This window comes from Brassica oleracea, chromosome C3, assembly GCF_000695525.1.
Source record: "Brassica oleracea var. oleracea cultivar TO1000 chromosome C3, BOL, whole genome shotgun sequence".
NCBI classification, from domain to species: domain Eukaryota; kingdom Viridiplantae; phylum Streptophyta; class Magnoliopsida; order Brassicales; family Brassicaceae; genus Brassica; species Brassica oleracea.
This window is the reverse complement of record NC_027750.1, coordinates 17,129,142-17,140,233: the sequence shown is the minus strand read 5'-3', so window position 1 is coordinate 17,140,233 and position 11,092 is coordinate 17,129,142. Positions and strand designations below refer to the sequence as shown.

The window sequence follows — 11,092 nt, the reverse complement described above, 5'->3', positions numbered from 1 at the left end:
CCTAGTCTGCAGAACTCCTCTGCAGACGCCTCAACCAAATCTCTCTTTCTCTGAGCTCTGACACACGCGCGTCGTACAAACGCTGATTCTTCTTTCGTAAAGGAGAAGCAAATCAGTTAATCCCTTTTCACCATTTCCAAACCATGAACAATAGCTAATTTGAACCTTCTTTGGATATATCACACATTCTCTCTATAATAAAAATACAAAAATTAGACCCCAGTGGTCCCTGATTAATTTCCGACTTTTTTTCTTAACTCGTCCAACTAATGGCTAGCTTAATTCCAAACAAACAGGGGATTTTACCCTTTGGTATCTCAATTTCCACTTTTTACTTAGAACAAAGATTATTAACCCTCGATGTTTCTGGAAGCTCATTTCTTTTCTTTCTCACTGACTTGGACGACAACACGTAGTACGATGCCTGAGCGGGGCAACGAAAAGCCAATTGCTTTGAGGAGAACACAGAGTTGCGTAAGTGAAAGGACGCCGTTGGTGGAGGGAGACAGAAGGAAAAGAGGGAAGAGAACAAGTTAGGGGTTTTGAGAGAAGAGATGGATGAATTCGAGAGTGGTGGTCAAGCACCTTTGCCTGACGATGAAGGAGGAAACACCCCTCCTCTTCCTGAAAAGGTCTCAGCTTTGCCTTTTTTTCTTCTTTCTACAAAAGTTGGTTCCTTTCCTTCTGTTATCTCTTGCATTGTCATTGATCAGAAGAAAGCTGTTAACTTTGGGGATTCAATTCCACTCCTGTTTTTGCAGGTGCAAGTTGGTGGTTCCCCAATGTACAAACTAGATAGAAAACTAGGCAAAGGAGGTTTTGGTCAAGTTTATGTTGGTAGAAAGATGGGCTCGGCCACTGTTAACTCTAGATTTGGCCCCGGTGCTATGGAGGTTTGTTGATTTGTGTTTCCAAATATACCATCTTCGTTTGTTTGCCTTCATATTGCTCTGTCTTCTTCTTTTGCAGGTGGCTTTGAAGTTTGAGCATACAAGCAGCAAAGGATGTAACCATGGGCCACCGTATGAGTGGCAAGTTTACAAGTGCGGTTTCTTCTGCCTCTGTTTGAATTCTTGGTTTATAAAAAAAAATATGATTTCTAATATCATCTGTTTTGTTGTTCAGTGCACTTGGTGGCAGTCACGGTGTGCCCCGAGTTCATTTTAAAGGTCGGCAAGGTGAATTTTACGTGATGGTATGTTGACTTTTAGCTAGTTTTGAATAAACTCACATTTGGTTCGTATCTACTTGCGGTTTAACTAATTTCAGATTTTTTTAAAATCTTTCATACAGGTTATGGATATTCTAGGGCCTAGCTTATGGGATGTTTGGAATAGTACCTCTCAAGCGTTAGTATTCTATTTTATATTGTACCATCTGAAGATTTTGTTGACCCCTTTTTATATTGGTACTCAGGATGTCAACAGAGATGGTTGCATGCATTGCCATTGAGGCAATATCCATTTTAGAAAAGATGCATTCTAAGGGGTAATTTTCTTTTTTTAACTGTTGCTTAATTTGGTGGCAACTCTGTTTCTTTAACCAGTTACTCCTGTTTCTGGCAGATATGTGCATGGTGATGTAAAACCAGAGAATTTTCTGCTTGGGCCTCCTGGAACTCCTGAAGAGAAAAAACTTTTCCTTGTAGACCTCGGCTTAGGTACATTTTTGTGTAATAAGAGTTGGTGTACTTTGTTTGTCGTCATTGTGTTTCTTATCCAATACTTTAATAATCTTGCAGCAATCAAATGGCGTGATAATGCCACTGGACAACATGTTGAATATGACCAGCGTCCTGATGTTTTTAGGTAAGTTAGATTGAATCTTATTAGGACTTCAGTTATACCTCTTATTAATGTGTTGGCTTTTTGCATTCTCAGAGGAACAGTACGTTATGCTAGCGTACATGCTCACCTTGGGAGAACTTGTAGTCGGAGGGATGACCTGGAATCTCTTGCTTACACTCTAGTTTTCCTTCTTCGAGGCCGGCTTCCATGGCAAGGTTACCAGGTTGGGGACTCTAAAAGGTTATTGATTTTATTTCTTTGCATCTTTCTTTCCTTTTATATTTATTTTCTTGTTTTAGGGAGAGAACAAAGGCTTCCTTGTTTGCAAAAAGAAGATGGCTACTTCCCCAGAAACTCTTTGTTGCTTCTGCCCCCAACCTTTTCGTCAGTTTGTTGAGTATGTGGTCAATTTGAAGTTTGACGAGGAGCCTGACTACGCTAAGTATATTTCCCTTTTCGATGGAGTAGTCGGCCCAAACCCAGATATTAGGCCAATAAGTACTGATGGCGCACAGAAGGTGGTTTAGTGTGATCTACTCTATGACATGCTTATCCCAGATTCTGCTGCCTAAAGCTTGTTTGTTTTTGCTTCTGGTGTGAAGCTCATTCATCAAGTGGGTCAAAAGAGAGGGAGGTTGACAATGGATGAGGAGGAGGACGAACAACCAACAAAGAAGGTCAGGTTGGGAATGCCAGCTACACAATGGATCAGCATTTACAGTGCTCACAGACCAATGAAGCAAAGGTACCATCTTGGATTATATTACTTGATAGTTCTTGAACTGTTGCAGCTGACTTGTCTTTTATCTTTGTGCAGATATCATTATAACGTTGCTGATATAAGGCTTCCACAGCACATTGAGAAAGGAAACGACGATGGGCTATTAATTAGCAGTGTGGCTTCTTGCTCGAATCTCTGGGCTGTAATCATGGATGCAGGAACTGGCTGTACGGCTCAAGTCTATCAGCTTTCACCGAGCTTTCTCCACAAGGTAGAATCATTCATTCTTCTCATTCCAATTTTTTCATGTCACTTCCATTTGCGACATTCTCCAACTTGTGCATTTTGTTGTAGGAATGGATTATGGAACAATGGGAAAAGAATTATTATATTACGGCAGTAGCAGGAGCAGACAATGGGAGCTCATTTGTGGTTATGTCCAAGGGTAATGTTCTGTTTTTTTGAATGCTGGCATAACAGCTGTTTCCGTTTCGTGTCAGTTCTCACACCTTTCATCCTTTGTATTCAGGGACCCCGTATTTACAGCAGTCCTACAAAGTCAGCGATTCATTTCCCTTCAAGTGGATAAACAAAAAGTGGAGGGAAGGATTTTACGTTACATCAATGGCAACTGCTGGAAGCAAATGGGGGATTGTAATGTCCCGTGGAGCTGCTTTTTCAGACCAGGTCTTGTAAAAGTTTCTTTTTTTTCGGAATATAATCATGCAGCACTTGGAATTGTTACATCATATGATAATATGTGTTTTTCGTTTGTTTGTTGTGATGCAGGTAGTAGAACTAGATTTTCTATACCCTAGTGAAGGTATACATCGTCGATGGGATAATGGCTACCGAATTACATCAATTGCTGCAACTTGGGATCAGGCTGCCTTTGTTCTCAGTGTGCCTAGGAGGAAGCCTACCGACGAGACACAGGAGACTCTTAGAACCTCTGCTTTTCCTAGTAATCATGTCAAGGTCTGTGTGCCGGCTTGCCCTCTTATTGTCTTTCCTGTTGTTATTTGTCTTTCCACCTTCCTGGTGGTTTAACTTTGTAGTCCTTTATATTTTCTCTGCAGGAAAAGTGGAGCAAGAATCTTTACATTTCATCTATTTGTTATGGTCGAACTGTTTCATGAAGTTGTAGTTTCTGTTAGGAATGAAACTCAGTTTAGCTTTTGTCATATATCCGCTCAGTGTGAAAGAACAACCGTTGTGATCAGTGATGCTATATGGGGCTTAGGGGAATATTTTAGCAAAGGATGAATCACATATGTATTCATTACTGATGTTATGTAGTGTATCGACTGTTTTTCAACTTGGACGACTTGTTTGAAGAAAAGCTGGTTAAAACTTATTAAATAGAAAAGAGTAGCTTAGTCTTATATTATCATCAAGTAATGTTTTTATCTTGCTAGAAGGAAAAGAGTCACAGTTTGGTTGTATGGGGCAGTAATGGAGAGAGATAGGACTCTTCGAATTAAACAAGAGATGGCTGTTTATAGTATTTTACTATTCCCTGCCTTCGAAGCTTTGTATTGTGATTTTGTTGTCTTGTTTTAAGTTAATCATGTAGGAATCAAGGAATACAAAGATGAAGGGTTTTTTGGAACTTTTGATTATGAGGAATCCAGCAGACAGTAGTAGTAGCTGGTCTTGTGGCATTTGTGTTCTCAAGAACTTGATCGTCATCCTTAGCTTCTTTACTGCTTAGAATGGAGTATACCCCAGAAATGTAATGGTTTATGGTAAGCTTAAAAATTACTGCTTGTATCCAAGATAAGTGGACAATCTTTTTGGCCGTACTATATTGTCAAAAGAATGAAGATGAAAGATAAATATTAAAAGACAATCTGAATGGTAATATCAATATTCTCTTACAAGAGAATCTAGTATTTCAAATGCTGTCTGCAAGATTAATCCGTCCGGAAATACTTTCGGTGTTGGCATAATCATCTTATCACATATTTACAAGTCTGTCCACAACCCTTAGGCCATCAGCAGTGATGGTTTCTTTAAAGATTTCTCACACTTAAATAATAACAAAAAAATCTAAAGCAAAAAAAGAGAAGGTAGAAAAGCAAAGAGAGTACCTGTTTTGAGAGATGTTGAGAGACTTTCTACCACATGTTCAGTTTTAATTAGTTCATCTCATTTTTATTGATTAAAATTAATTGCATAATAAAACTAACTTTAAAGTAGTCATTAAATATTGTTTAGAGATTCTATGCAAGAAACTTATTGCTAATGATGCTCTTACTTTCTCAAAAAAAAAAAAAAACAACAGTAACACTTTTTGTTGATATGTCAAATATTCAAGAGATTTTCTAAAACTAGAAACTCCCTTGTTAAGCAACGCAATGCTTAAGAGTTAAGAGCATTAACCGAATTTATTAGAACTTTGTACCGTCTTGCTTTCATGTGTATACATATAGATATATTGTATTTATGCCTATTGATGAAAACATCAAATCCTCGCGCTGTTTGTTACGACATAGGATCTGTACTATAGTCCGCTTACTGCGTTCACAAGCTATTCTGTAATGTTAATCAGGATACTAGGAGTCTAGGATGCAGAGTACCAGTTTGGGGAAGTTTAAGGTGGAGAAACCTTTTTATATGGTAATTTGGTATAAAGGCGTGATGTAATACTTTTTCAGCGCATGTCATCTGCAACCTGTGAACTCCGAACTGCCCAGAAAGACGATGGCTTCAACTTCTTGTTTGCCGCAGTGAAAAGCCAACCCAGCTGGGTTTCACACGTTGCACAGTTTGCAATCGTCCATGCGTACCTAAGAGACATACAAAAGAGTTATTATGGTTGATCACTTGAAAAATTACGGGTCTGGCTGTGACCAATTAATTTAAAGTAAAAGTGAGTGACTAAGTATAGTGGCAAGTACATGTAAAAAAAGATAAAAGGCAAACATTAATGATAAAACTCTTACCCAGGAAACCAGCTGTCTTTTAGAACTGGTCTACCTCTAAGCGCTATGTCATTTGCTTTGTAAAAGGTCATTATCTCATGCACATAGCCATGTGGGTTTACATAGGCACCTAGAGGACCATCACTAGACATAACCAACATGTCACTTCTTCTTGCTATAACAGTCTGCAGTAATATGAAAAAACGTATCAGTAAACCAAATACACTACGGAGAGGAAGTAGTTTTTCACATTACCTGGCAGTGTTTACATCGAACAAGATCAAAGCTCTCGAGCAATTCTATTTCTCGCTGCAATCTGTAAGAGACTCCGTCAATCTCCAAGAGCTCTTGTCTAATTGACTCAGAGACGGGAATTTTACTAGCGATGAAAAAGGACAAAATATCTGGTTTATTCACTACAGCCTCCATGTTTGGAACCCCAACGATCTGCTTCCAGAGATCTGTATATCATCGTTGCATTAGCAGACTGTCAACGTTTGTGCCGCTATTAGAAAACGATCAAAACAAATAAGGAACTTACCAGCTGCTCTTTGAGCAAGATGATATGAGTCGTACATCCGATACACCCAGTGTGGCCAAAACGCTCTTGGGGCCATACGGAATCTATTTAGATCAGTCTTTTCCCGGAAACTTGTGAGCCTATAATGCTTTTGACCTTTCCCTTGTGAAACAGGACTCTTGCCATTTCCAGATTCATTTTTGTCATCTTGCCCAGAACATCCAATGGACCTAGAGCTGTACGAATGAGCTGCACTAGATTGGATATTAGATGTTCTGACTACTTGATCATCATCACTACTCGTCCAGCCATCCATAAGTGAGTCAACTGCTGAATAGTGAAGTCTTTTCTCTGACAGAGTAAGACTACCCTCAAAACTTTCTTCGGAATTTGCTACCGACTGTTCGTCCGTATCTCTGTGAGGTGTAAATGTAGACATTTTACTCGAGTCACAGCGACCTCGCAGGTTGCTTACTGGAACCAGCTTCCCAAACGCATCCCTGGGAGTCCTCAAGGGCACATCTTCGTCAACAATATGAACCTCTCCGCAAGGCTGCAAGAATGATTTAATAAGGAAAAGCTTTTTTCCGCAACACGCAAAGATGTATATATGGAAGGGGTTGTCCTTACGAATCCTTCAACGTCAGTCCAGCGACGCTTTAAACGAAACCGTTGTTGTCCACGAGTAATAACATTGAATGAGCCGTCACTGAGTCGACGGTATTGTCGTATCTGTTACTATCACCGAGAATAGTAAGTTCCATAGCAAAAAGATGAAGATCGAAACTTTTCTCACAAACAAAACTTCCCAACTTCCTATATCAAGATCCCCCGTCTCAAACATAGCTCCAGAAACATTGCGGAAAGAATCATTAAGTCAGTAGTTTTTAGGTAGATTCCAATTGTAAAATGTTTTTCCTTCTTAGGTATTTGTTAGTGCTAAACCAATCATATCTGATTCCGCAACTCAACATTCAAAACTCTAGTATTTAGTTTGATACTATCGGACAGGTGGAAATGTGCTTGCAGTTGGCAGATGTTCTAAGAGGTCTAAAATGCTCTAACCTAATTAATACTATAACAAAACAAATCTAATTATAGGAAAGCCAGTCAAGAACATAAAGAAAGCACACCCAAAACCTGAAACATTTTTGAGATGAGACCAAACATCTAACAGAAACCTATATTACCTCTGCGGTTGTACCAACAGTGGCGTACTTGAACTGATGACCTTCTCTGTAAACACGAATCTAAAGATAAAAAAGGATAAAATGTAAATCTTTGAACATGAACTTTAAAAGAACCCAAGACAATTAAAGTAAAAGATTTAAGTGACCTACCACACCTATAGTACATGGAGCATTAGTTTGGTTCAAAGCTCTCTCAACAGCAGCCAAGAAGCTAGACTGGATAATCCTAAGGGGAAGTGTAGACTCTGGAAATAGAACCACTCCTGAAGTATTGGAAAAGCAGCATTGTCAATGGCTTAGTCTTACACAAACATTGTTAATGGAAATGGTACACTTTCGGGTTAGCAACTCTGTTTATGAGAGTACCTTCAAGATAGAAAAGGGGGAGCTTCAAAACGGTGCCTCCATCCACAGAAGCAATTCTGTTTGGAGTGTCTTCAACCTCTGTTTAAACTCAAATGTGAGAAATGCAAGAAAACAACTCGGCAAAGAAGAGAATCAGTATATATATATACCGCCAAGATAGGTGTGTAGAGAAGCAACATCTGGATTGAAAATAAGTTCATCAGCACCGAGATTATCACTGCCACGTCATAGAGAGAGATGAACAAACGTACTGTTTATAGATTCGCTATCTAAAGAAGGAAAAGAGGAAAAGAGATTGCTCACGAAAGACGAGTGTGGGAGGTGACCCGAAATGCAGCGAGATCATCTTCGTCGGAATCTGGAGAATCTTCTTCGACTTCCTCCACCTGCAGCTCCTCGAAATCAAGCTCGCGAATCAGCTCGATCTGTAGCCTCTCTCTCTCTAGGATCCTGTCGTCGTCCATCTCTCTCCTCCTTGCGTTTAACCGCCACCACAGACCCTTCGCTGCGTTTTCCACAGACGACCGTCTCGTTTCGTAAGCGATCGGGCCGTTCTCTCGATTTATTGCCCGGCCCAACTATCTCTGTTTCTGGAACTATTACCCGGCCCACATATGGAGCACTATCGGGACCTAATTCACTTTCAATACTATAATCGGTAATGGACAAAACTTGGGGTAAACGCCTTTTAAATTTTGATATTTTTAAAATAAGCCAAAAAAGTTTCAGTTTTCAAGTAAACTAAAAACCTCTAAACGTTTTCCAAAATAATCATGAACTTGTGTTTACTCAGCCCTTTTAAACACTTTGAAGTCAAAGAAGGATTTGATCGCGATGCTAAAGGTGCCTCCAACTTTGCCAAATTTTGCAACAGAATGGAGGCTATAAAGACGTATATATGTTTTCCAGACTTCAAGATATCTCATATTCCAAAACCACATAATGGAATTTTGAATTCATTAACTAAGATTGCGAGATCTTTTCATAGAGAGTTTTGTTACATTGGTTAACCTATTCCGGTCTGGTTACCCAGACCACTTCAAATCTGAGTAATAAAATAGCCGTTCGTTGTAAAAAATAAACACTTCGAAGTCAAATGTTAATTTTCATAAACTTTTGTTAATGAGTGAAAGGAGACGTTTCATTAATTATGAGTAGTTTTTTTTTCTTCGTCGTAGACTAAAAATCCTTAATATCTCCCCCCCCGCTCTCCCCCTCCCCCAATTCTTCCTCTTCACCATGGGTTCCACTTCAGAGGCTCATGGACTTCTCAACAAGTGTGTATGTAGTGAGCTTTTGAAGGTGTACACGTCGAGCAGCAAAAAACTCTTGTTCCACCATTCTTCAAATATATGATCAAATGAGATAGAGAAAAAAAATTCTTAGCAAAACTAATGTAAGCGATGATTGATATGCTCAAATTAAATTCAAGCAACTCTCTCAAATAAGAGTGTCATCGTAGTACTTAAGGATCAAATGCATAGGGACTGGGATCACACAATATATCTATGGTTTCAAGCTAAGTCAAGCTAAAAAGTAGAAAACAATAAAACATGCAGAAATTTAATAGATATGTAAAGTGTTAGATTCAAAAATTTATCAAACAAGAGATTCAAAACATAAATCAATATATGCCAAGAGTTTGTTAAGAACTATTCTAGAGCTCAATTATCAGTAATAAGTTATTCAATTCTCGTTGCGATAAACTATCAGATGTCTAATTAAAATCTAATACCAACTCTCATTGCGTATCCGATGAGGCTATGGAGATAATTTTTGAATATGTTCAAAATTAAAATCGTAGACCAACTCTCGTTCTCTAGTAAAAAACCGCAAATAGCAACGGCGATAATACGAGGCTATGGGTCTTTTTCATAGCTATATGGAGGTCTTGCTACGAAAAGCCACGTTTCTCAAAATCGTAGCTCTACGATCGTAGATAGCAAAACCGTTGTAAAATGGTACGACTTTGCTACGAAAGATAACGTGTCAATTTGCTACCGTTTTGACACGATTGTTACATGGCAATTTTGCTACGAAGTAGCGCCGATTATTTTGTGGCAAGTTACCCCGTATTTGCTACAATTATATAGTTGCTAATTGCAATGAAACATATACAATTTATTTCGCGTCTTTTGTTTCGTTTTGCTACAATTTAAGCAGTGTTTTTCGTGAGTAGATTTGTGAACGATTTTAAAAAAAAAAACTAATTAGAATTCTTTCTTTTGAAACAGAAACATAATTTATATTACATTGAGCTTCTTAAAGCTCAAATGGTTCAAAAGATTCAGACATTCAAAAGGTTCAAAACATTAAAACATAATACATAAACTTGTTTTTGGGCAAGCAACAACCATATCTTAACCTACAAACCGAGTTCTGCACTGCACCACCTATCTAATTCAGAATGGTTATTAGTGATGAGATGTTGAGGTTGTGAATCACCTGGAGCTTGAGACTGAACCTGAGCTGGAGATGGAGCTTAACCTTGACGTTGAGCCGGAGTTTGGTTGTGCTGTAGAGGCGGAAGCTTGAGGCGGTAGAAGTTGCAGAATCGTGTTGATTGAGATTTAGTCATCTCTTCTTTCAGGTCAGTCTTGAAAGCATGAAAATCAGACTTGATTTTCTGAGTGAGGGTCTCCAAGCCACAAACATGCATCTCCATGTCTAGGCTTCGCTTGAGTGTAGCAGGGACCGACTCATGATGATATCATTTGTTCTTGGATTGAACATTGCCAAGTCCATAAATGGTGCCCCTGCCTGTCATGCTGAAAGTACACAAAAAATAGCATTACCACAAAGAACACAGTCATAAAAATACAGTATGATCTTGTTACAAGTTCAATACAAGAGTAAGAAGAAACAAAGATAATGAGCATGAGAGATTATTACCTTGATGTATTCTTGGTTTAAGAGAAGGCGCTTGATAGACCATGGATTTTACCCGCTTTCAGCCATGGTCTATAAGTGTTTTAATAACTAATTACTACTACATAAAGTCTATTTAGAGTGTTTACAGGTTCAGAGACGATTTGGAGGAAAGTGGTGATTTTGGTGTCTTTTGGAGCCTTTTGAGTGCAGAGCTGCAAAGACACGTCAGATGTCTAGCTATGGATGGAGACCTTCCGACCGTTAGATTGAGCTCATAGTTGTAAACAAGATAGATCTTTTAGTTACCTTTTCAACGCCACCGGTTGGAGGTCAATCAGCATCTTGTACCAGACGTTATGCCCGTTTTACTGAAGAGTGGTCAGTCTGCCTCGCGAGAGGAAGTTGTCGAGGAGATGAAGGACTGTCGATCGATGTAACAGCATTTGTGTCGGTCGACAGTGATGCCAGAATATGGACTGAGAATATATTATGACCGACTGAAGCCCAGAAGCAAGACCAAATTACCAGAATACCCTTGGACGACCTAAAACCCTATTTATATGTTTTCTAAGCCATTGTTGACGGCTAAGCTTTCTATTATTCATTGTTCTTAGTTAGGAGAGAAAGGAGGAACTCCTTCAGAGTCCTCCTGGAACTCCATTTTCTTTGGTTTTAATATCTATTGCTTTTTATATCTATTCATCTATGAC

At 38.9% G+C, this 11,092-nt stretch overlaps 2 protein-coding genes across 2 annotated transcripts; one reads left to right on the top strand and one right to left on the bottom strand.

Annotated features, from left to right (window-relative positions):
• The first annotated feature begins 348 nt into the window (after positions 1-348).
• Positions 349-3,826, top strand: LOC106328034 (casein kinase I-like). The gene is made up of 16 exons (XM_013766391.1): positions 349-632; positions 762-893; positions 970-1,043; positions 1,126-1,195; positions 1,294-1,349; positions 1,417-1,488; positions 1,566-1,660; positions 1,742-1,808; positions 1,881-2,010; positions 2,087-2,305; positions 2,390-2,532; positions 2,605-2,779; positions 2,863-2,953; positions 3,038-3,195; positions 3,298-3,486; positions 3,588-3,826. Exons 1-16 carry the CDS (start codon positions 555-557, stop codon positions 3,645-3,647), a joined length of 1,809 nt encoding a protein of 602 aa, XP_013621845.1. The 5' UTR covers positions 349-554; the 3' UTR covers positions 3,648-3,826.
• Positions 3,827-4,872: 1,046 nt separating this feature from the next.
• Positions 4,873-8,260, bottom strand: LOC106328515. The gene is made up of 10 exons (XM_013766968.1): positions 7,815-8,260; positions 7,661-7,728; positions 7,512-7,589; positions 7,296-7,408; positions 7,146-7,205; positions 6,586-6,687; positions 5,977-6,508; positions 5,691-5,896; positions 5,457-5,620; positions 4,873-5,300 (listed from the first exon to the last, which is right to left on the bottom strand). The coding sequence occupies exons 1-10, from the start codon at positions 7,973-7,975 to the stop codon at positions 5,165-5,167; spliced, it is 1,620 nt and encodes a 539-aa protein (XP_013622422.1). The 5' UTR covers positions 7,976-8,260; the 3' UTR covers positions 4,873-5,164.
• Positions 8,261-11,092: the final 2,832 nt, after the last annotated feature.